This window comes from Haliaeetus albicilla, chromosome 25, assembly GCF_947461875.1.
Source record: "Haliaeetus albicilla chromosome 25, bHalAlb1.1, whole genome shotgun sequence".
NCBI classification, from domain to species: Eukaryota; Metazoa; Chordata; class Aves; order Accipitriformes; family Accipitridae; genus Haliaeetus; species Haliaeetus albicilla.
In genome coordinates, this window is record NC_091507.1 from 8,303,557 (window position 1) to 8,329,568 (window position 26,012).

A 26,012-nucleotide genomic window follows, 5' to 3' on the forward strand; every position below is an offset into this window, starting at 1 on the left:
GATGTGATTGCTCCAGTAGTGGCAGAGGTGTTTAAGAAGGAAGGACGTAAATGCATAGGAAATCAAGCTTTATTTATCCTGCAGAAACAAAATTCTCAGGAAATGTGTTCATCATCTGCTTACATAGGGAGATCAACTAAACAATATGCTTATGAGTAGCAAGATCACTATTGTAGATATTTCTGCTGGCAGAGCTCTTTCAATTGGGGCACTTCATAATCAACAAAAGCATTTTCTTGGTAATAAAAGAGATGTCTACATTTAGATGATTTTCTGTTTTACTTGTGTACCAGCAACTTTTTTACAGCATAGAATAGACTTAAAATGTCAGAGCCAGTAATACAAGCTAGAGTTCTGATGGTCTAACAGCCAGTTTATATTCCTTTCTTCCCCTCCAGATTTAAATACATGAGAGCTTACCTACATAAACCCCCAATTATGTGAAATAACAATACAAATTAGTATTAAAATAATGAAATTATTATTGTCATCATAATTATCATTATCACTATCATCATCATACTAGTTAAAAGGGAAATTAACACTGAAAAGTGTGCCTGCACACTGGTATATTGGTCATATGTTGGTGTCATTAGACCAAGGAGCTTCACAAGTTTAAACATTGGGGGAGGGCAGGGTTTACCAATTCAAGTTCATGGTTTTTCCTCAAATTCTCCATAATAAAATCTGCTTTTTGGCTAATAATATTAACACAAGCACTTTCAGCTGAGTCAGAAATTCTTTTGAAAATACTATGAACAAATTTAAATAAATGGTAATAATATTTCAAAATGAAAAATCTTCATAATGCACATAGATCCTTCTCTGGACACTGCTTCTGAAAAAAATTGATTCTTAAGCTGTTTTCTTTTTTTTTCCTTAATGTCTTTAATTTGAAGCATTTCTTTCTCTTCCCTAGCAGGACATAGATGGATTTGTATATAAAAGGTTTCAGCCAGCACGTGTGCCAGAAAGTAACAAAACAAATAAAACATAGACATCTTAGATAAAACACAGTATGTGTTTATTGAAAATTTTCAAGAGAAAGAAGCAAAATATATATTTTCATTGTTAAACAAACAACTGAAGTGGTAACCACAAAACATTTTAACATTTCATTAGTCAAAACTTTATGTCTACCTGGCAAAATATGTATCAATCTGTTTTAACTATTAACATGGGAAATTAGTATTTTTAGAGAAATATCAAGTGTCCTTGGAAACCATATTAAAAATATGTTATAATTCATAAGTTGAAAGTGATAACCACAAAGGTGCTCGTTTGTTTGTGTGTTGTCAAGATGTTTCTGTATTTTAACTGATGTACATTATCGTTTCTCACTTTCAGGATCAAAATAAAGATTATGGTAATCTCCTCAGCAATTGATACATATCCATTTCAAACATAGTTTAGATAGAACAGATTTATTTTATGAAAAGAATACTTTTTCAAATTACGTCTTTCAACAATTTAATAAATACAAAATCATGTTTACCTCCATCTACGTGGAATTTCAGTAAGAAAAAGCATGCTTCACATACAAGAAGATAAAACCACAGATCTCCTCTATGCTTTAAAGAGTTAGCTAAAAGAATACCTTTTCAAATTATGTCTTTCAACAATTTAATGAATACAAAATCATGTTTACCTCCATCTACATGGAATTTCAGTAAGAAAAAGCATGCTTCACATACAAGATGAAGACAAAAACACAGATTTCCTCTATGCTTCAAAGAGTTAGCTAAAATGGCTGTATTGCAGAATTATGTCAGTAAACTACTAGTTTTGCCAGCTTTCATCTGCATTTCATTCATTTGCTAGTATTTTGATTCAGTTAGCTAAATGAAGGCAGAGAGACTGGAAAAGTGTTAGGTTTTGTTGATAGATTTGTCTACATAAAGACATTTAGTAGCACAGCAAGGTTGGACAGGAACAAGGGAAGAAGGTAAAACAGCCTTGCTAGCAAAACAGTATCAACCACACCTCTGCATATGTATGAAGCTTAAAAGTTGGTGTGGCATAGATTTTATACAACCAAGTGTCACAGACTCATTCTAAATTATTCTGAAAACTTTGTACCTATTTTTCCTTTACAGAAATTATGAATAATATAGAAATTATGAATAATATGGTTCTTAAAAAAAAACAGCCTGCCAGATTAATGCCTTTAAAGGGTCCTAGAACAGGACCTAAGTTTTCAAGAAGAGAAACAAAATTTACATCAAATTCCAGTTCCTGAGAAGAGCCAAACACCATTTCAGTAATAAATAAATAAATAAATAAAATCAGCACATGTTCCTCTCATTTTTATGTTTTTAAAACAGTGGTTTGTCAATCTACATATTCTTTTCATGCTGTATTTTAAAATTAAGAATGAATTTTCCATCTATACCTCCTTTCTCTTTTCTAGAATTCAGACATAAATACAAAGTAAAGGCATTAAAATTTTTAATTCTTTATACAACTTCATGTTTTCCTTAAACTTTATGGACGATACAGAAATATACTAAAGAAACCTAACATGTATGAATGGAAACATCAATTTCCTTATTCCTATTCTATCAGAAGGATTAAGTATTTTGGCTAATTTTGAAAACAGGAAAAAAAAAGAACTGTTCAGTGACTCAAATGCTCACAAACCAAAATCTTTCCATTTTTAACTTACATTAAACTTGATTTTTTCGTTGTTTAAAATAAATTGTGAATCAAAATGCGTATCCAATCTTTATGAATGCAGGTCGGATAGTTCAATACAATCCCCGGACATTTTAAGCATGTCTTTGATGACGTAAAGCTCAAGATGCAAGAGTGGCATCAGGTAAAAGAGAGCAGGATTGCAGCGTCTCAACAGAACATTCATTAGAGGAAGATCTTCTTTTGTCAGAATGGTAAAGTAGAAAGAATTTGTCGGACCTGTGGGCTGAATGTCACCAACCAGAGAGGCCTGTGATCAGAGGGCAACTCTTCTTTCAGCGGTTTACACTGTATCCCCAGCTGAAAAATGAAGATTGAACAGTCAGTATTTCCACCAAGGATGCCCTTTGCCAGCTTTTCTGGGCTTTTTTCGCTCCAGTCCTTTTGAGGCAGCGGGTGGGAACCTCGTATCCCCAGAGACATGCAGACAGCCTTCCCCGTTTGTCTCACTCCCCATTTCCAGAAGGCCACGGGATCACTGACCTGATGCTTTAGTTACACAGTGGCCATAGAAACAGAGGAAAACAAGTGACTGTCGGGACCCTGAGGGCACAAACAGCATTCCTGGCCCTGACCACCCTCCCCTGGGGCATCCCGGGCCGTGCTCCGGCTGGATCTCCCCTGTGTGACCCTGCCCAAGCCTTCCCCCCGGCGCCTGGAGAGCAGCGCCGGCCCCGGAGCCCGCCATGGCACCCCCAGGCTGAGGCTTCTGGAGCGCCGGGGGATCCCAGCTCTCTCAGAAATCTCTGTGGAGCTTCTCCACACACTGCCTGCGTTTCGCTCATGTTGTAGTCGTTAGTCCCGTTATGGAACAAATAACATGAATTAGAGGTTTAAGTTGACTTCTATGGCAGCTAAGGGCCAGGGCCGGGCTGTTCCCAAAGAGCTGGGAGCCGAGGGCAGCCGCAGGGGAGCCCGAGCCTTCGCCTCCCCGGTGGCGGGTGCGCAGAGGTGCGGTGATGGCAAACGAGCCCCGCAGACAGGCCAGCCATCTTCATCAGAGGACAAGGCAAGCAGCCCAAGGCCAAGCCAGGAAACCCAGCCGGCCAGCCGGGCTCACAGCCAGGGCCGGTGTGTGGGGATACGGTGCAGGCTGGGGCCAGAGGCCCACCCAGGCCGGAGCTGAAATGGAGGCCCTGGCCAGAGGGTACATGGGTGCCGCAGGCGAGCCTGATCTGGGCCATGCAGGCTGGTTTCCACACACAGAGCCACGGCAGTCAGTCACCTCTGTGGTGGCAGACACCTCACGTCAGGTAATTTCCTTCATAGAGTGACATACGTCCATCTTCTGGGCACGTTTTGGCTTCCTATACTTGTCCTTGATGAAGAACATTAACTACCAGCATCTCTCACAGACCAGTGAGGTTGTTCAGGATGAGATTTTCAAACGCCCTCATCCCTGACCTATTTCTGCCCCCACTGAAATTGTTCATAAAATTCCCATCTACTTCAGCACTAAATCAGCTCCGAAAGTGGGAAACCAGTTTGGTCTTACCATGTGGTTTGAAACAAAGTTTCTTGTTCTTGTAAGCCGAGTAGGCTGCTATGGATCCAACAACTAATATTACAAAAGCAGAAATTATAGGAGATGTAACTCCAGCTATTAATCCTGAATCTGTGGAAAAAGAGAAAGGTTTTTTTCAGAGGCACTGAAATGGTTTGACTTAAGCATTTTATCTACTAAGGCGTGCTTTTGCCAAACTATGAGAATTGTTTGGTGAAACATTGGAAATTCATTAAATAGAATTAAGCAGAAGACTAGAAATTATATTACATTACAGCTGGTGTGAAAATGATGTCTTAAAGCCTAATTTCATATATGTACTACTTTTATAAGGCTAATATTTTCTTACTATTTTATGATGATAAGAAACAAATTATAGAGTAAATTATTTACTATACCCGTGTTTGCTCCTTGATTGAAATGATGCTCATCCTCTCCTGGAATAGAGGGTGAAGTTTCATCAAGAAATGTTTTTCATCTTGTTTTGAGAACAAAGTCTTTACTCAACAAAGTGTGATTTTGTACAGAAGGTGAAAGGGGGCTGCTCAGCGGAACTGTGAGAGAGGAGCTCCCCTTCCAGTCCTGACCAACAGCTGTGCTGGCTGGAGAAGTAACCCATCCATCCTCCTGACACTTTGGTTTTGGAAAAGAATATTATCTTCAAAAAAAAGGATAATACTTAGAAGTGTACATCAAGCTGACTTCACAGGGAGTAGGAGGCCAGTATACTCTGGCTATTCTCTACTGCCGGACAATCAGATGATTTATCAGTAATTTAAGTCAAGATCATAGGCCCAATGCATCTACTTTCAGTTCTCGGCAGAAGGCCCTTGCTTTGGGACTGTCCTGGCTGAATACAAAGGGATAAATCCCACAGGGTTCTGACATATGCCAGAACACTACAAAATGTTTAGGAATATGTTTCAAGTTTGAGCTTCAGGCTCAAAGCCATGGTTTGTGGAGAAGGATAACTAATCTAAGTAAAAATAGCAGTCTTGTCCAATACCTTCAGTGACAAACAGATTACCGCTAAAGCAAAACCAGCCAGCTCCGAGTTACAAGTTACAAGCTGCAAGGAGAATTGGCAAATACCTGGTATGTGTGGTGGCAAAATCTTCCCATCAAAGAGATCTGAGTCATCAAAACCTCCTGCAAGACAAAGATTAGGATTTCTGTTGCAAAATTATCTGAACAATGGTAACCTCTTCAGCTCCCTTGTCCAGTCTTTTTGTAGTGTTCTAGGAGGGGTGAGGGCCCTTTGAAATCCCAGCTTTGACATGGTGGATGGGTCAGGTGTCCTACACTGAATGGTTAGCTATTCAAATTCACCTGGAAGATGGAGTACTGAAATTGTTGGGGTCTACCCATTCTGCATCTGTATTGGCACCTGTAGGATGTGTGGGCTTGGGCTCTCAGTAGCACAAATCCTTATATAATTTGGACATCTCAAATCCCAGTGGTTCCTCGAGCAGGAAGTCAGTGGGTCTTTTCCAGGAAAGACTCCAGGAGGACCTGTCCACGGCTCATTACTACAATCATACCAGAAGTAAATATGGGATACATGGTGGTAGCTGGGATAGATGTGCCACTTCCATTTTATTTAAGTGGGTGTCTGGGACCACACTCAGAAGCAATACAGTCCTACATCCATCTCCCCAGTCCCACCTGTTGTATGCCCCAGGGCCATCTCAGATGCACTTTTCAGTATGGATTTGAACATAGGCTTATCCACGCCCTGTGGCTAGCAGTCAGATTTGAACCTTAGCATGATTCAGTGTACACATACCCAAAATGAAAAGGCAAACAAGCTGAGTGTTAGTCTCATGCCACGTAGGAGTCAACATCCCACATTTTGGGCAGACAGAAAAGCTTTATGGTAAGGACATTAAAACTCAGAAAATCCCAAACACTGGGTCAAGAACAGTGATTACAAAAGGGAGATGGAGTGGAGGGATGATAAAAACTATCAATAAAGAAATAAGAGAGTAAACTATTCAAAATATCTCCTCTGAACAGCTCATAGTGCTAGATTTTCTTAGGAGAAAGTATTCTTACCGGAATTACTATGGCTTCCCGGTCGTGGTGGAAGAGGTGGATATAAAGGTTTTCTTGGGATGTCACCTATTGATAATTACTATTGTTAGATGATTGGACAGACAACACTGAGAGCTGTAAATAAAGAGCACGATGACCTGGATTTTTTACCTATTTCTAATTTGTCCTCCAATGAATTAAGAAAAGGACCTTGTCACTAGTTAAAAAGTCTCAAGCACTATATCAACAAATAACTAGCTACTAAAACTAATTAGAAAGTGAAAAGGGAATATTTTCAAAATTAAAATGAAAGAGGAATTCAGAAAAATGTTGAAGGAAAGTATTTAAAGTATTTCTGGCAAGTGCTAACATTGTTTAATGCTGACAGCTGGGAAGCACAGTGTGTTACTGTAGGTTTTAGTGGTGCAGTTATGCAGAACCAACAGAGCAGTTGGTGTTCTGGGCTGGGCAGGAGGCAACAGGTTATCTCTGTGCCATCAGCAGGTATTAATAAGATCTGCAGATTAGTTTCATCTAACAGATGCTGAATTCACCTAACGCATGATGAATTTTCTACTCTTGAACAGTGCAAAATGAACTCAGACTTCAGCTTTGTTGTTTAGGACTTTTTGCTGGTATTTGGCCTTAATTTTTGCCAACGTATTAGAAAGAGATGCATTGGATAGAGCTGGAGATATGATGAGTGTTAGTAATTTCCAAACTGCACATACAGTGCTGGAGTAGCAAGAGCTGACTTGGATCAAAACCTGCCAAAGTTAACATCCAGGGCTGTTTCTCTGTGTATGTAGAGTAGGTCACCTCTTGCTGTCCTTTCTCCAACCAGTTCAGTCCCATATTTAACTGTTCTTCTAGGCAGACAGTGAATTTAGCTCTGAATAAATGAAACTTAGGTCACAGAAATAAATACCAACTTCCCTCTCTCTCCTTAAATCTTTCTTTCACCTTCAATACATGCCAGATGCCCTTTTATCATGTTTTCTTCTTGCCTAGCTGCTAAATATAATTATTCTGTTTGTGAGTAACATTTAGGTTCTGATTCAGCGAATTATTTAGATATATGCTTAATTTCAAGCGAGTTTAGCCTACTGCAGTCAATGAATTTTAGGCAGAGTCTTAAAGCTTTGCTGAATCAGACTGTGCCCCATTCAATAGAAGAGACTTGTTTCATTCAGAACTGTGTAACAAATGAAGACTCACCATGGCACAAAAGCAGAAAACTACTGATCCCATTATTCATTTTTATTATGGTGTTGCACTTATTCGGTATTCTCTAAGCATAAGAAGATATATTCTATGGCATAGCTAGTGAAAAAATAATGTCTTTGGAACTATTGAAATGAGGTATGTATCATTAATCCCATTACACCATGTATGAATGTCAATTAAGAACCTGAACTGAAAATGGAGCAAAGAAATAAAAACTGAGGCAAACATCATTTGCCATCCTCTGAATGAAAAGGTGGGTCTTAGTGAAGATACTTAAGCTATTCATTAATAATTTAACCAAAGTACTAAATCCATCCTCTCATAAAAGTACCCATTAAAAACTTGCAGGAATGGAACAATTAGTATGGGCAGGAAGAAGTGACAGCATAAACATGGGAATTATAAACAAAATTAGATTCAGCTTTATAAAGCGTGGGCTAACATGTCATTCAAACACAGGCATGAAATGCCATGGGGGAACCTGGAAATGCAGAAAGCCTGGGAAATGGGAAAGAATAATATAAAAGTTATGATTCTCTAAGACTGAAACATGAGTAAACCAGATCACTGCGACTGGAGTAATAATTCAGAGGTTCTGTGCAATGAGCTGAAAAGTAATTTTTCTTTTGTGTAGCCTTGATCCAAATAGAATGTTAGGCCTGGATTCAATAGTACTTGCCTTTTAGATAATTTCAGTGTACAAGAACCTTTCTAGAGTACTTCACATCCTTGGTATACCTCTAAGCATACTAAACAAAATCGGGTGCCAAAATTCCCAAAGTCAAGGTTTTCATATGTCTACACACCACAGCACAGTACAGTGAATACTTCCTGGGTCAGTTCTGGATGTTATAGAAATACCTGGAAGTTATAGCACGTTACAACAGCTTGACTGCTTCAAGCTTAAGCTATGTCTTGTCCATCAGTGCTCATCTCTGAAACATTCCTTCCTGCATTTCTGATCTGGGATCAGCAGAGTTACAAAAAGCTCACACCTCTCTCTATCCACTGTTACCTCTGATTCCTAATCTTAGGCGGACTCATTTGTGGTAGTTGAAGAAACTACTGCTGTCACCTCTTGTCTTCAACCTTCTGCCAGAAGCCACCACCCTGAACCATCACAGCTGAATGGGCAGTACGTCCTCTCCCCAGCCATGACCGCGGTACCCTGGCATGGCAACGTGAACCATAGCTGACTTCAGTTCAGGCAGGCAGGCCAGCCTGCAAGCTCCCATAGCTGGCAACCAGACACAGCCCATCCTGCTGTCCCCGCTCTGCATGATGGACTCTGGCAAAGGGGCTGCCTGTACATGAGCTGTAATGACTCCCATTACTACAGTTCCTCCTACGGTCTTGAAATCTCTTTTCACAAATTAGGCAGACTTCAGAAAAAGACTACAAAAAAAATCCAACCATTATATTTGAGAAAAGAAAAGAGTACTCACCCCCACCAAGAGCATCTCCTAAATGCAGATCATTGTCTAAAAATGAAAAAGAGGAAGGTGTAGAGAAGTGAGTTACACACAATTCTTGAGGGAATTGAAATGTTGCTTTTAATAGAAAATATACAACTGAATGTTTGACAAGCAACTTTTTCAGGTCAGTCCCATAAATTCAAATGAGATATTACACTTTTCTTGAAAACTCTTACAGAATTTAGTATTTGCCCACACACTAATTGACAAATCATACAACATTTTCTACTCAAAATACGAAAGATTTATTCCTGCTTTAAATAAGCTCAAAATAAATCTCACAGTGGAATCAAGATTAATACCTCTTTAATATATCTGCAAGTACATAAATAAAACTAGATATGTTAAAATATTAAAATGTATCTATTTTTTAAATATATTTATCAACATTTATGTCTGTGGTGGGTTGACCTTGGCTGGACACCAAGTGCCCACTCAAGCTGCTCTATCAATCCCCTCCTCAACAGAATGGGCGGGTAGAAAATAAGATGGAAGAAAACTCATGGGTCAAGATAAAGGCAGTTTGATAAAGTGAAAGCAAAGGCAACGTGTGGAAGTGAAGGAAAACAAAAGATTTATTTTCTACTTCCCATCAGCAGGCGATCTCCAGCCACTTCCCAGGAAGCAGGGTTCAGTACGCATAGCGGTTGCTCCAGAAGACAAATGTCGTAATAATGAATCCCCCCCCCCACCCCTTTCTCTTAGCTTTTACTGCTGAGGATGATGTCCTATGGTGTGGAACATCCCTTTGGCCAGTTTGGATCAGCTGTCCTGGCTGTGTCCCCTCCCAAGATCTTGCCCACCCCCAGCCTGCCAGTGAGGGGGGAACATTGGAGAGACAGCCTTGATGCTGTGCCAGCACTGCTCAGCAGGGACCAAAACACTGGTGTGTTATCGACACCTTTCCAGCTACCAGTACAGAGCGCAGCACTACGAGGGCTGCTATGGGGAAAAGTAACTCCATCTCAGCTTGACCCAATACAATGTGGTTAAAACCGGTATATGCATGTTTGGCTTAAGTGTAATTTGTTGAACTGCAAAAACTGAATACCCATTTCAAGAACAAATACTGGGAACTAATAAACCTACTTAGGGAGAGAGAATTGAATCAACTAATTTACGTAAGGATCATGGTGACAAAAATTTTTGCTTCAAGCAATCATATGTGCCTGTCTGAAGTTGGGTGACAGTCTGTTTTTCTTTGGCTGAGCTATAAAGGTTTTAAAATATACTTAAATGTCTGCATGTGCATGTTACACAGTGAACAACAGGCTATTGCCGTTTCCCCAGCACTGTCTCACTGTACCTGGGATGGAATTTTCCATCCAATAAACAATTTGTCCATGAGCTGCAGAAGCATAAACAAGAGGAACTCCGTTTCCAACATGCAGTGTGGATATGAGTATGTGGGTGATATTTTAGGGTATGTATGGAATGATGGTGAGCTCTGAAAGGTCACTGAGTAATAGGCAGAAATACATTAGATGGATGTCATAACTCCAAAAAAAGCATTTCTTGCTCCTTATAAATGTGAAGTGCTAGAATGAATCAGAAGAAAAGGGACAGCAAAATATACCTAAATTTTGATACCAATGCTTCTTGCCACAGAAATTAGACAGACACTCAATTAACTATATAGGTTTTTTCATTATAATTGTGTCAGAATTCCCAAACCCCAGGAAAATCCATCCAAATGCATCATCATGCAGAATTCTGCCTTCTTGTGTTCTTTATCTCCAAAGGGGGTGGGAAGCTGCTTTTGCACAGTATCGAGTCTCATTTGTGTAACAGCTCAGAAATGCTCTGATGTCACCAGGAAATCTGGCAGGAAAATAATCAAATTCATACTACATGACTCGGTTCGTTCTTGTCAAGTCGGATGTTGAGCCTGTCTGTGTCTGGTCAGCAGAGAGTTGCATTTCAAAAATACCTTTACGTGTCAAAATGCTAACACTGTAAGAAGCAATAAATTGCAAACTGGATTCAATTTACTATCAAGATGAAGAATTCAAGTAAAATGTAGGGCTCCACTCTGGAGGGTTCATGCAGAGATTTGTTGCAAAAATGCTAAGGTTGATATGAATGTAATACAAATGGAAATGTGTGTGTCTCTACGGACCGTAAGAAACAGCAGAGCAAAGGGTTAAAAGAACAGACAATAAAAGTCACTGTTCCCAGCAGTAAAATTGAGGAATGTGTTGTTTCTGTCAAAACCAGCAGGCCTGCACTCCGATAAGACGACAGCACAGATGACTTGTCAGCAGAGGAAAAGCAGAAGGGCACTCTAAAGCCAAAGGTTGCAGCATACCACCTATTCCACTACTTTTCCTGTTCGCCCACCCAGAAAATAGTCTTTGGACCTAGTCTGTGTACCCCAAACAAGCAAAACCAGACAGTGGGCAGCAACCTGGCCTAGGGTTCAGAGATGCTGAAGTAAGCAAGATTATGAGGCAAAGGACCTTTCCATAATAGCTGATGACTCCAATAGGGTATAAAAGATCTGTACATAAACTGGCTTGCCATTTCTGATCAAGAAGAACCACAGAGACAGAATAAGGACTCAGTAGCTGGCGTGCCTTGTCCCGTGTTGCACATGATGCTCACCAGACCTCCTGAGCGCACACATCTTGGTGCTCACGGATATGTGGGTTTGAGCATATGACTGAATTAAATCAATAGGAGGATGAATGTAAGTGGGTAAAATCAACCTATTTAGCGATTTTGTAAATAAACATCACCTTCCACGAAATTTTGTGTTGAATTTTGTTACACTAGATGGGAGGTGCCTACAGGAGAGCTTCAACTCCGGCAGATGTGCGTGGGAAGTGATGCCCAGAGGACATCGCCTGTACAGTAATTGGCCTCAGCTGGACCAAAATCATCATCTCAGCCAGCCTCATTTCTCAGTGATACTGGCTGAATGAGACATAGAGGAAACCCTGAGATTAACATGAAGCATCAGGCAGATGCTAGGACATACTTTCGCATCATCTTTCTGCACTTCCTAAATCCAGTAATTGATTTTTAACACTGTTTTTTTTTAATTAGTTTGAATTTCTTTTAAACTCCCTGCAGTCCTCTTCAGTGCTGAAGAAGATTCCAAAATCTTCTGTAAAACATGGGGTTCTTCATTCCCAAGAATTAATGAAGTTGATTCAGGTAGGGCTGCTAATCATCTGACAGTCATATCTCTAACAGATTTAGGAGTCCCTAAAAATCAAATCCCTTTCACCTGAGTGAGGCATCTTCACTGTAGATACTGGCATCCCTAGGTTACCTTTAAACATGTCTAAGGACAGTCTTTTAAGGCACAATTCAAGTAACCTGCTTGAAATGTCTATATTAGGATAAGAACAAATCCACATTTAGAGTGATATGAACTGTCCCTAGACATGCTGATTTCTCTCCACTGACTTTAAAGGAAATCAGGACAGTTAGCTAAGCAGAGGGCAGTGGCATAGCAGTACTTTACAAGAGACACTTCTAATCTAGGCCAAACACAGATTTTCTTTGCAAAAAGAAGCGGGAAGAATGCAACCATTACAGGATTTAGTAGCTACCACATTCGCAAAATGCTCCCCCTGTTTGTTCAGAGTGAGCCAGAGAATTGTGTGGAAAATGTAACTGCTTTCATGTACCTAAAGACTTATTGCAATGTTTATCCAGAAAAAGACTGAAAGTTGTGTGGGCTAATGTTACCCAGCATTTCCTGATTCAAGCATTTTGTTCGATAGCCAGAAATTTCCTTCAGTGTAGTTTAGTTGAAAAATCTCTATGTTATCATAAAAAGTTCCATCATAAATGCATGTGTGGTTTTGTTGTTGTTTGGAGTTTGGGTTTTTTCAGTGATAACGAGTGTTCATCGGCAATTGTCATTTGTCATCCTCAGGACTACAGCTAAAACGTTTTGGTTCTCTCCACTGTTCAGAGCCTTTTTTCCTTTCTGACACAGATCTTTATACCTTTCAATACTAGATATTAAGTAAATACATGGGGAGAAGAAAGAATACCCAAATTCCTTCTGATTCTTTTCCAAGACCGTTATGAAGTATCATGAATATTTATGCTAAAAGAAAAGATAATGGAAAAAAAAAGTAGAACAGTTACCCATTTTTAGCAACAGTTACCCATTGTTATACTCCCCAGGGAGTTCAGTACAGGCTGGAAAAGCGTGAAGAAGATCTTCAGGAAATAAAATGCCATCACTGGCCAGTCATGCTCTAAAGACTTACTGGAAGCAGTAAAGACATGTAATTGGTAATTGTCAAAAACCCACTGACTTTACATACAGAAGACAGCTAGTATTCACACAAATGATCTCAGCTACGGTTCATTAGCAAATACGATCAAGAATCTTATGTGAGACTGTTTCCACATATCTAAAATCAGTTATGACGCGTTATCTCCATTACTCACTCAGCACAGGCCTTGTTGGTCTTCTGATCACTGTAGGCTTCCTGGTAATTATGTCCTCTGTGGGACACAATGACAGACCAATAAACAATTACAGCTTAAACTTTTTCAACTTAATAAAATAAGGTATCTGCAAATCTAGCGAGCTGCATTCAGTAAATCTTTATGTATCATGGCAGAAGCTAAAAATGAAGGGATATGTTTTCAAAGCCATTATTTTTTTGTTGTTTTAAAGAAAATTTTAATTTTATGACAGAAACATTGAAATCTAGCATTTCCCAGTTCTGTATTTCTTTAACTTATGTAGCAGCCACTTCATATTCCAGTTCTCAAGGAAAAGGACTTAAGATTTATTATTGGGTCTAAATGCCATAGTAAAATGAGGAGAGGAGATTTACCTACCTGGGTGATCAAGAGCATCAGCTAAATCAAAATCACGTTGACCTAGAAGGAAGGTGACAGAAGGAAAGAGACTAAGTCAGTGGGCAGGTTTCCATGACCGCCAGGTCCGAGGGCTCTGGACAAAGCCAGAACATCAGTAAGAGGCAAAAGAAAAATCCATCCAAACAGGAGCAGGCGCAGAGCAAGCTGTCGGCTGTTGTCCCTGTACCGTGCAGTCCTGAATGATGGTGCGAGATGGGCTCGTTTAAATCAAAAAAGCTATTCGTTCAGGTAGCGCAAAGAGAAGCTGCTTTCTCCTGTTATCCATAGCCAGCCGCTGTGCAAACATGCCTTTGAAGAACACAGGTTGCCTGTTACAGGGCACAAGAGCTATTGCCAGGAGACAGCTGAAAGTAGCATTCAGCACAGTACTTGCAAACCAGAATCATTAGGTGAGAACTTTTAATATCTTCATTATTGTTTTACTAGCTCACCTTCAGAGAGCAGCTTTACTGGCAAGCCTGTCTTGTGATTACTTGTAATGTGAATCAACTTTTTTTTTTAGTTCTTCCAGTAACATGTGCCAGCAGTAAAAGATATAAAAACGTGTTTACCTAATTTAGTTTCCGCTATAACTTAAAAAATCTGAAAGAGGAGAAAATAACCTTCCTGTTCTGCATTAGGTGACAATGATGTCACTAAATGTCACAGCAGGGCAATTAGCGTCCTGACCTTTGAAGCTGGCAGGTAAATAAAACTGGAAAATGTTTAAAATGTATAAACTGAAGCATACAGCTTTGAACTGAACACACACAGTTATTCATACGAGTTTTACCTTCCACTCTCTACAATCTGCCACTTTCCTTTTAACACACAGCCTTCATGAAACACCTCTTTGCAGAGTATGTATCCATTAGTTTTCATCCAGACTGAAACTTCACCGTCCTTGTGTTTGCACACCAAATACAAGAACAGCCTGCACAAACCCACAAAAAGTCAGTACATGCCATGACTTCCCTAAGCAGAAATGTTTTGCTGTGCTCTATCGAGTAAGCCTCTTGATTCGCATCTGTTTATTATCCTGTCTAAAAGGTTTAATACCCAACTCTTCGATGAAGTGTTTTTCTTGGTAAGTCCTGAACAGTTCACAGCACAAAAGGCATCATTGTTCAGGTGGGGAAACTGAGGAACAGAGAGAGGCTGTCAGAGGTTCTCCAGCGCGACAGCACTCTGGGTTCAGCTCAGCCCTCTCTTCTTGACAGGGGCTGTCCGTCTTCATAGCATTCTTCACATTAATCACTGTTCCTCAATAATAGCTCTCGCCTGTGTCAAAGAGCTGCTGGAAAGATTAATTATCAGTGGTAAAACACTGTGTGATCCCCAGATAAAAATCAGAGCAGGAGCATAAAGTAGAAATGTTTTGACTCCCATGAGGATTTTCACGTAAGTCTGTGAACTTAATTATCATCTGGTGCCTGACGGAAAAGATAAAACGAGGCTGGAATGCAAAATAGCGAATGGCTTCTAAAGAAAACTGTCCCTATAAAATATTATGACAAACCTGTGTTTGGAAAGGAAACGCAGAAAGCAGCATAAGGCTTTCCCAGTACTGTTATTAGAGTAGCATTTTATCTCTTATCATTTGAACTGATCTTGGAGTGTCACCTCATCCGACCACCTCTCCTTTCCCTGCCCTGGCCGCTCAGCCAACCTAGCTAACTCCAGTAACCTTTGGGCTGGGTCCCTAGATGGGTAATATTCCAAGATGCTGACAGGTTGTTTTTTCTATATGAATCCCTTAAAACACATAAAATTGAGAAGTGGCTTCCTCAGAAGATACTCTTTTCCGGAGCCCTGAGGGCACCACTAGCCCGCCCTGGCCCTGAGCCCCAGCCCGTGGGCTGTCACAGCCGTGCTGCTGCCCGCCCGTGGGACCATTTGATCCCGATGCAGACCCCTACCCGCAGGCTGACATCCTGACATTGCCTTGACTTGTATGAAAAATTCTATTTTTCTGAAGCATTTCTTCAGTGCCAGCAATACGAGCAACTTAAGTTTGACTGTCTTTTGATTTTGTCCTCTGGATAAATCTTCATTCTTATATTGGCGTCCTGAGTCTGTCTGACCTGAGCCCTGCTGCTGCAGGATACCGCCGGCAGGGCTCAAACCGTTTCTCATCAGAGTGAGTCATCAGAAATAATTTTGTAACAGCAAAGAGCTGTTGGCTAAACCACCTCCTCTGTTACAGGTCCTGACACGCAGGAACTGTTGATACGGAAAGCAGGTACTGAGGTCCTAATGCTCTAAAGAGAACGTGACAAAATTGTCTTGTGAAGGAAGACTCTGGAAAACTTCCAAGTAAAATATTTCTTTGAAGTTAGAGAAAAGAAAAAAAAATAGAAGGAGGAATCTAATCAAAACAGATTCTGGGATTCAAGCAAGATGATGCAGATGCTTCCAATTGCCTGAGCACTAAAGCAAAACAGCAGACTGAAACAGTTACTAACATCTGCCCTTCTGGACAATACCGACGTTGCCCTCTCCTGTTGTATGTCTGCTCTGTTGTCAAAAAAGTGGGAAAAGACAAGAGGTGTTCTTTTGAGACAGCAAGGGAGAAACAGAAGGCAACTACAGAAATTTTAAGAAGAGAAAAAAGAAGCCTGAAAATCCCCTGCAGAAATTATTCAGATTAATTTTTTTTTAATTATTTCTCATGATAAACCAAGTATTAAAATAAACAGACACCAACACAGAATGGCTGATTGGGAGTAAGATAGGAATCTACACTGAATTCTTTTTGGCTGTGTAAATATAAAGCTTGACAGATGGGCAGATTGTATGTGGACATCTGCGCAGCACGGTAAATGGTATTCCAATAAACCAAAAGATTGCTTGGACTTCCATCCTGACTTCCTCCGATAATAACATCAAATGACCGCAAGGAGTAACATTTTTGTGGAACGGAATTTTAAATGCTCATTACCATTTCTGAGACTGCACCTAGACATTTTGAGAATCTAATCTGGGAGGATAACAGATGGTTAAATAGCTGAACAGCCCAGATTTCATCTGCAAAATGGTGGGTCTAGAAACAAAAACACATTAGAGACTCAGAGAATATTTAGCTCAACAGGAACTGCAAACACTTCAGGGAACTCTTGAAGATAAATGACAAAGGAAATAAATTAGTCAAACTTCTTCACAGAACAAACAGACTGAAAGAAATTCCACATATAAAAATGGGCCCTTTTTTTGGACCAGCTTCCATAATAGAAACAGCTGGAAATGTAATGACGAAAATGAGAATGAGAGAAATTTTAGTGGGGAGAAAACAGCTTTGTTCCTTTGGATTTTTTTATTTGGTTGGGATTTTTTGTGCTTGTTGTTTGTTTGGGGTTTTTTTAGCCTGGATAAAGTTATGAAGAGATTTAGCTATGCAGGAGGTATTATCTCAGAGTTATCTCTGTTATTGCTGCTTTGGGCTAGTATGCTATTTCTTGGCATCACTTCTAGCCTTTCTTCTGGGAGTACCCCTGTTTTTACATAGAAGTAAAATTATTGTAATAGTGGGTTTTGTTGGGTGGTCTATAATGATTCATAACAGAGAATTTGAGAAAAATGCTTGTAAGCTCCTGCCTGACACCACAGAACAGTCCTTATCTGCAAATGAGAAAATGCTAAGCTAAGAAAGCAAGCCTTCCAGATGGATATACAGTTTGTATTGCAAAAGAACCTGTTTATACTAGCTGCTCAAACACAATGAACTATACTAACAGCAGGACTTTTGCTGGCACTGCCAGCCTTATTTGGGATGTAATTCCCTCATTCCCACCCAAAACATGCAGCTGTGCCAGTAAAAATCTGAAGTGTAGACCTGGCCTACATAGCTAACAGTAGACTTCTCTGTAGCAGCCAGACAGGGGAGAATAGACTCCATAAAACCAAGCATCAAAACATAGTAGATTAAATTTCAAAGTTAGTAGATTTATTTTTAAAGGCATGATTCCTCCGGGTAGGACATTTGCTTTCACTAATGCCCATACTTTCTATGAGCCTTTTTAATATCATGTGTGGAAGGCTGGTGATATAGAATCCCCGTTAGTCCACTTGCTCTACTATGGAAACTGTTACGGTTGCTGTTTGCCACAGAGATACTGAGCCAGCTTTTAGTAAGTTCTCTTGCATATAAGAAAAACCCTGCTGAAGCATCACAGAGCTGAGGTCATCTTACCCCACCAAGGCACTCCCTTGCAAAGTTGTGTCCTCAGGCATATGTGCATTTAATGTTCACAAACATTTGCCCGTATTAGTTTTCTGAAAATGTGACCCAAATATCTGGTCACTAAAATGCAGACAGTAGCATCTTTTGCCTATGGTTTGTGTCCTAAATGTTAAATGGATCCATTAACTGTGTAGTTGATTGATCACAAGGGTCTGAGGTCCCACAGTTTTTGAGGAGGATTGATGAGGAACAAGGCTGGATACTGCAGGCGGATGTTACGGGTTCATCGTTACGTTTTCTGACAAAAGGCTACCATGGCATCACTCTGCAATTTTTAATCTCCATAAGTAGGCTCAGTCCTGCACTGGATCCATATGAGCATAGCTTGTGGCCATTAAAGTGACGCACATTTAAATAAGACAGGATGAATATTGCTGAATGAGAGTCAGGTTATGTGACGAATGAAATTAACTTCTCAGGCATTTAATATGCATAGTCTAGTATTAAAAATGAAGCTAAGATCCATAAGAAAATGTGTTTATATGTGTGTATACATGTGTGTGGACATACATCTTAAATGCATACAGGCACATGTGTGTTAGATAAATCCATTTGTCATTAATGTGATTAAATTAATGGGCTTTGAGTACATTGCTAGCAGTCATATGATTGGGATGAGATTACCTGTGTTACAAATAAATTAGAAGCAACTAGGTTAGAAATGTGAGCTAGATAGAAAGGGAAAATAAGTTGATTTTACATTATTTAAAAACAAGAACAAAAATGATTTCTTCAGTGTAATTAAGAATTGTTTTGTGAATACAATGAACTTAAAATGTTATGAAGCTGGCAGAGACTGAGGAAGAAGTGGGTGACTCACAAATGAGAACAAAAATTTTCTAAAAAGGAACAATATGTTTCCAAAACCGCTCATGAGACCCATTTTATGTTCTTTTTAGCTGAAATGATAAGTTATTCTCTGCGCAGATAATTTCTGATCATTATACAATCATGAGACATATTTCCCCTCTAATGGGAAAAATGGATGTATTCTCCTGGGTATGTGATTCAGAACATACCCATTTATTGGTCCAACTTTATTCAGGAAGCAATTATGTTTGTTTAAAGGAAATTACTCATGTAAGAAAAGTTGTGGGAGAACTTAAAGGTTTACACCCCAGAGTGGACACTTTGGACAAAATCTCAATGAGCAGGTACTATTTCTTTGATGTAATACCCTCATGATCCATATTTCCTGATGAGGATACTGTAGCTTTTTTTTCCATCACGGCCCTTTCGTTCCATAAGCAATGATTGCCACTACAGCCCCTTAATGTTGGGGTGGAAAATGAGTAAGCTTTAAAATCTGTAATTAAGATCTAAGTTCCAGTCTATAGACCACAGCATATGGACCTGATTATTGGCTTCGTGTTTCTTCCTAGGCCACTTCTGTTTACAGTTTGCATTCAAGGGAAATGAAAAGGTCTCTCTCACTTATTCATACAGGAACACATTTAAATAATTACCAGCAAATAAGATGCACTAATAAAGCAAGAGTGGCAGTACTGCTTTAGGTTTCTGCAGCATGGTCTCATCAAACATGAAAGAAAATCTTCTAGTTCTACAGTGTTTGCTTTGCTGTGGACTAACAACAGCTGTTCAAAGGTAGCTGCCATTCTTTATGATGTGATATGTCCTGCATACATAAAAAACCCCAGATATAATTTTCTATATTTTGCTTCAGAGTGAGTGCAGAAGATGCTGGTGTGTGCTGCAAAATTACAGGCAGAGCAAAAGAGTCGGGTGCTCTGATGAAGCAGCACCGTATGTTTGCTCATCTTACCGATTTTCAGCTGTGCGTCGCGAGGAAGCGGAGCTTAGGCCACGGCGTGGGCTGTTCGGCCAAAGCTGCTCTCTGTCCCTGTGTGGTTCGTGAAGCTGTCAGCCCTCTTCAGCCATTTGGTCTGAGAGTGACACGTCACATGAGAACTGTACAAGTAGAGAGGCTCAAACGAGAGACCTCTACGAGTGTTCCTACTGAACCTCTGTAGTGTGGCACAGGCAACAGCTGTGCTGGGCTCTCTGAGTGACCGCTCACTGCCGAAGTACGGGCTGGCGAACCCACACTTTCCCCAGCAGATAGATTAGAGACAACAGAGGGAGCTGGAGATAATGCAGGAGGTCAGGGAGATGCCAGGCTTTGCTATTTCTGTTGCTCACAGAGTGTCTTTTAATGTTCCTCCTCCCACCTTCATCCCAAGTACACTGGTAAAATACATGCAAAATACCTTCACTCTTCAATATGGGTCGCAAGATCTCAGTAATGCTATTCTGTAACTTAACATCGAGTTGAATTTATTTCAGAAATTCTGTTGTATAACTAATCCTGTGCCCCCTGAAGTCACAGTAGCTCATCAGCATAATTATTTATATTGCTTCCAAGGGGGTTAGTAATACTGCCAAGTCAAAGTGGATGATCAGGACATTTCATACACATTCTTTGCTTATGTGTTTAAGATGCAAGACAGCAAAGAAGCAAGACCTGCATCTTCTCTCTTTCATGCCATTAAGAACGTGTTTTCTAGAAAAGAATAACGCTGGAAAGAGCTGCTGGACATCACCCAGCACGTCCATTCAGCAACAAAGTCTCTGCAGAGTGTCAGGAGCCACCTCTCATCTCATTTGGACTAAAGGAGAAAAGCCATCAGGCTGCCTTCACAGAGGTGAAGAAGCCTTTGCTCATGGTGCCGGAGTGCACAGAGAAGCCTCTCTGAATGACCCTGTGCAAAGGGTGATGGAGCATCAGTTGGTGTCTGAACTTCAAAAGCAGGAGACTCGGAAGAGGATCTGATGGCTTAGCCTTCGGAGGGAACAGCAGTCAAGAGTCTTGGCATGCAGAATGCTCTGCAAATCTGAGTTGGATTTCTGAACAAAAAGCCAGCCTTCTTTTTGCTACCATTACGCTCAGGAAACAAAATGGTCTGTATGATCTTTGTGAATAGAAATATCTGGCTCATATCTCAATTTCTGCTCCTTGCAGATGGTAACCTGCAAGGTAGAGTTGCAGTTTTGATGAGATATAGATTGTGATCCAGGAGGCTTTGTTGCTGTTAACTCAGGACTCCTCACAGTGTGGAATGTATGCCCCTGGTTCTTCCACCGCTAATGTTGTAAGACTTGGGACGTAAGGAAGGACTTTGCTTTAATTTCTCTGCTAAGCTAAGTGCCTACTCTGGCCTTTGTTTTCATTTAATCTGGAGCATTGTTGCCCTTTGAAAACATAGTGCTGTGATTTAGCTTTTTAAATAAATTCCTCAGGAATTAAAAAATGCTTATACAGTGGAAGTGGAACTGTTGTATTTTCGTAATCCATTCAAGCCCTTTCTTTCAATTGGGATGGCCTAGTTGCCTTCATGAGATATTGTCTACGGATCAGAATTTTAGATAGTATTTTCCCATAACATTCGTAGATGTCAGCCCCCCTGGGGAAAAGAAGGAAGACTCTGATGTTAAAGAAGATCAAAACAGTCTGAATCTCCCTTCTTATAGCCATGAGGCAAAATGCCACAGAAAGGCATATTTTTATTGATTTTTTAATCTTGAAAGAATGATGACATTTATTTCTTTATTTATTACCCTCGGTGGGATGGAAAGGGATTGACAATTGCTGATGCAAATGAGGGACAAATACATAGTGAAAACAGGTCGTTTGGGCACTGCTACCAGGCTTGGGATGTGGCAGCAACATTTGAGAAATGAACCCAAGAAGCTGAGTAACCACGCTGGTGGTTAGCTCTTCCCGAGCTCTGATGTTGCAACAGCTCTGCTGTTGTTACCGTTTCAACTAGTTCAGGTATGCCTATCAAACTGCAATCGCAACTTTGGATGATAGCGCTGACATGCCTACAGATGATAGCAGCTCTGGTATTGGGAGTGAAATAGTTTTGGCGCCCAGCAACAAGAGAATTCGTTGTCTGGTACATCCCTGCTGATACCATGAGTGCTTTGGCATGAACACAGGGACCTCACGCAGAGTGACGGCAAGGATGGAGCTTGATGGAGCAGTATAAGAAAAACAGAACTGTGTTTTTCATCTCTCCCATTCTGTCCTTTAACTCCAGTGAAAACTACATTATTCATAAAAATAAGTCACATAGTGTCTCAAATCCAAACAGGTCTGTAATTTTCTCCCCGTAAAGTGCCTAGCTAATTAACCGAGAATACAATTAGTTTTGAGTCAACTTCTTTGTAAGCCTTAGCTGGACACAGGTACGTGGTTTACTGGCTTGCAATAAATGCTGTTCCTTTTACCTGCATAGCATGCAATACCTGATGCAGTAAAGTTAATGTGTCTAAAACATCATCAACCTTTGGGCTGTCTTTGTTACTGACTAAACATGTGATCTATCAGTGGGTCTTAAAGACCATGGATATCTCTATATTATATCTATATTGGGAACCTGAGGAGCATTTCTGAGCAGTCAGGTCTGAGCGAGAGTCTCAGCTGCTTTCCAGCTCCATACAGGAGACAGCCCTCGGGTTGTCCTGCTTCCCCACTGCAGGTACGCTAACAGGCATACAGCCCAAATGGGACCTGAGGGATGTTCCAAAACTGAGGTGTATGGCCTGAATGGGACCTACAGTATATTTCAAACAGGTGCATGATCTCAGTTACTGGGGGACTAGGACCTAAGCTGTGTCTTTCCAGACCCTAACTGGGCAGTGTAGACACAACCGAAGCTGAATTACCACAGGTCTGACAAGCTGCAGTAACCAACGTGGGACGCTAGCATGAACTTCAGTGGAAAAAGTTTCTACGAAGTTTCTTTCATTTGGGCTGGGCTAAAAGCCACTCAGACAATTAGTTGTTGCAGCTCAACTTATGGGAGACCTCGGGTAACCCGCCTAAGCTTGGAAATAACAAAAGCCAAAGAGCGTAGATAAAAGTATGGAAGACTGCAGTGAGCGTGTAAGTTTCTGAACTATATCAGGTCTCACTTTCCTTGTGCGGTGTAGTCCTTGGTTATGCCATGCCTCTGTTGAGATGCGTCCATGAAACTAGTCCAGCCAACTCACTGAAGATAGCCAGACATAAAGGAAACGCTAGATGGTAACAGCAGTGATGTGATCTGGTCTGGCCATGGTGGCACAGTAGTTTCTAGAAGATATCACAGATGGTTACAGCTTAGGTAAGAATTAAGGCTGCATATAAAAAGGTGAATCATGCTATAGACATTCCTATCATAAGGACTTACACCATCTTTTCACCAGCATGGCCAAGCCGTTCTCATATCATGTCTTGATTAAGACTGAGTAGTGGTTCCTGTAAACATCCCCTGAAACATGGCAAATACTTTTATGATAAAATTCAGTGGCTGTTGCCATAGACGAAATAATTCATTTTGCTTTCCAAAGTGGATTAAACAGTTTCCACAGTCATAAGACTGTGCCTAAAGCCCGCAGCAGCTTTCAGCAATGACTTCTTCCCCAAAGCAGGGCCTGAACTGGCTCTAAATTAGCACATGCATAAAGCAGGAACGGTTAGGCTGACTATCCTCGTAATTAAAGTGTCAGAGTATATGGAGATTGGCTTGCCTATGCTCAGATTGCTTGAACAGAAATATTCAACATAAGAGAGTCCTCCAGAACAAGAAAGTCCACATGCCAGTGATGAGAGACCGTGTGAATCATCCCTGTTCACAACATGCTACGGGGCAGGCCAGCACAGTCCTACTGCTCTGCTGTTTCTATGCCACATTACTTGCTGAGAACCTCTAAATAATTCCTCGTTCGTTAAAAATGGAACTATGGCACTAATTTAAGTAAAGTTTTTTTCACTGCCCATCACTGCAAGATCTTCTAGGGACTCCATTTAAATCGGGGGTGGTGGAAGGATGAGCAGCAGCAGCTATTTTGGAACTAGTGGTTAATGATTGATTTCTTCCTGCAGTCGAATGCTGTGCTACAAGTTTTTGAAGTAATGCTAATATATAAAAAAGAACATATTTATAAAACATTAAAAAATATATTTTAAAAGTACATTACATGGCAGATGCACACGAGGATGATCCTATTTGGTTTGATATCAAAAAAAGTTTTACAGAATGTTCTGCTAAAAGAAAGTTACTTTTGAATATAGAAAACCGACTCAATGTAAAAGGACTACATTTTCCCAACTGCTATTTGTTCGTCAAAAAATGTTTACAAATTGTATTCAATTCTTCATTAATCCTGCATGAAAAAAAAAAGAATGTATGCTTGTGTGTGGATTTTATATATTCAGGAAAACATTGGCTAAGGTTAATAAATTAATAATTATTAAAGCATGAGCACCAATATGAAAGCATAAGCATCTTTAAACTGAATCAGAATTTGTTTTTACAATATAACTAATATGTTTCAAAATATCAATAACCAAGAAAAGCTCTAAAAACATGAAGTTAGTATTTGACTAAGGATCTCTTTGGAAACTTTAAGTTCCCCTGGAAGGTCTCATTTTACAGCTTCCATTTAAAAAGTTTATACTCGAGTCCAAGCTTGTGAATAATTTTACGTGAGCAACACTAAAGAGAAATAAATTATAGTAAACAAACTCCAGCTAGCATGGCTGTTACGAGCAATCATCCAAAAGATATGTATCTCTTCAGAAACTGCAAAGTACTTATCTAAACACGCTTGAATGCTTCTCATGAAACAGTAGCAACAAAAATAACGCCAGCAAGCATTCCTAAATAAACAAGCACATTTTTTCAGGGCTTGGGGTTTAGGGTTTTAGTTGTTTTTTTTTCATTTTTAATAACCATGCTCTAGAAATAAGCCAAGGCAACGGTCACTTACCTCTTACATGGACTAGAAGAAAGCCAAGGCACAAAAGAAGGACGCTTCTGAAACTCCCCATGGTCTTCTGTGCAGTGCCTTGATTGCACTGGTTGTTTTTTTTCCAGCGATGATGGTAGATGTTGCAACCGCAGTGCCGGGCTTTGAGGGAGACGCTCGCTTGGAATCAGCAGCTGCGTCCAAAGAGTTCTCTCACACTCAAGCGCCACGGAAGAGAGAAAAGTCCCTCAAAACCTCTCCTGGTACAAGACAACTAACAAAAGCAAACCACCCCGCCGCGGCCAAGCCGTGAGCAGCACCGTAGGTGCCACCCGCCCGCCAAGAAATCTATTTATGGAGCAGGCAGGGAGCGCGAGCACTGGGGAACCGTCGGCAGCACCCAATGAGGAGGGAGCAGCGCGCTCCAAATCCACCTCCTTCCCGGAGGGAACGCCGACCTGTTTGACATCCTCGCCCTCGGAGCGGGGCGCGGCACTGCAGGAGCTCAAGCAGCTTGTGAGAGGAGAGCGGCTTCCCCCGAAGCGTACGTGAAAAAGATCTCTCTGGCGTAATCTGTCCTCAAAGCCCTGCTACCCTGCTCGTTTTTTGGCCGAGCAATAGCTGCCGGTAAAGACAATCCCGTCGGAGTTGTGACCGCGAACTCAGGCCGCCGCGTGAGGGAAGCGGAGGCCCAGAATCTGCTTTGCAGAGACTCGGGAATTGTTCGCAGGGGGATGACAAAACACCCTGATTTTATAAACTTGAAATGTGATATTGGACTACTGAACTGAAGCATGCTCAGCTCTCCAGCAGATGCTTATCTTCACAAGGTAAACATTGTCTGTCGTGATTTTTTCCATTGATTTAGACACATTTTAAAATCTAAATATCCACGCATATCCTACATGGAGCGACATCTCAGTGCTGAGCATGAGAACACAAAGCTTTGGAAAATGAACAAAAATCATGCATCCATCTCTACATGAACATAGTTTAAAATCACTGATGTGATTTAAACCCAGTTTTGCCATAGCCTCTCTCTACCAAACACATACGCCAGCACACTTGTCTCTTGAACCGGACTGCCACCGTCACACTGTGCCCGGCGCCAGCAAGCAGACGGGTGCGCGTCCTCCCTTTTGCTGGGGGTAAGCTGCAGGCGGTTTGGTCAGCGCTGTTTTGACGAGGGCAGCAAATACGCTCAGGATGCTGCTACCGCGACCGGCCGATCTGCACGGCTCGTGGT

At 40.7% G+C, this 26,012-nt stretch overlaps 1 protein-coding gene across 1 annotated transcript; it reads right to left on the reverse strand.

The window, feature by feature from the left end:
- Positions 1–1,007: 1,007 nt before the first annotated feature.
- On the reverse strand, positions 1,008–25,430 carry XG (Xg glycoprotein (Xg blood group)). Its single transcript, XM_009912374.2, has 9 exons — positions 24,788–25,430; positions 13,750–13,791; positions 13,351–13,407; positions 8,905–8,940; positions 6,254–6,319; positions 5,291–5,347; positions 4,597–4,635; positions 4,190–4,309; positions 1,008–2,994 (listed from the first exon to the last, which is right to left on the reverse strand). The coding sequence occupies exons 1-9, from the start codon at positions 24,846–24,848 to the stop codon at positions 2,978–2,980; spliced, it is 495 nt and encodes a 164-aa protein (XP_009910676.2). The 5' UTR covers positions 24,849–25,430; the 3' UTR covers positions 1,008–2,977.
- Positions 25,431–26,012: the final 582 nt, after the last annotated feature.

What these genes read in the sequence shown, in the direction of transcription:
- XG (XM_009912374.2), bottom strand. Translation starts at nt 24,848, where the DNA reads ATGGGGAGTTTCAGAAGCGTCCTTCTTTTGTGCCTTGGCTTTCTTCTA. An exon ending in ACCAACAAGGCCTGTGCTGA is followed by an intron (nt 8,941 to 13,350) that starts GTGAGTAATGGA and finishes TTTCATTTTTAG; the next exon opens with ACAATGATCTGCATTTAGGA. An exon ending in TTTGCCACCACACATACCAG is followed by an intron (nt 4,636 to 5,290) that starts GTATTTGCCAAT and finishes CCTCTATTCCAG; the next exon opens with GAGAGGATGAGCATCATTTC.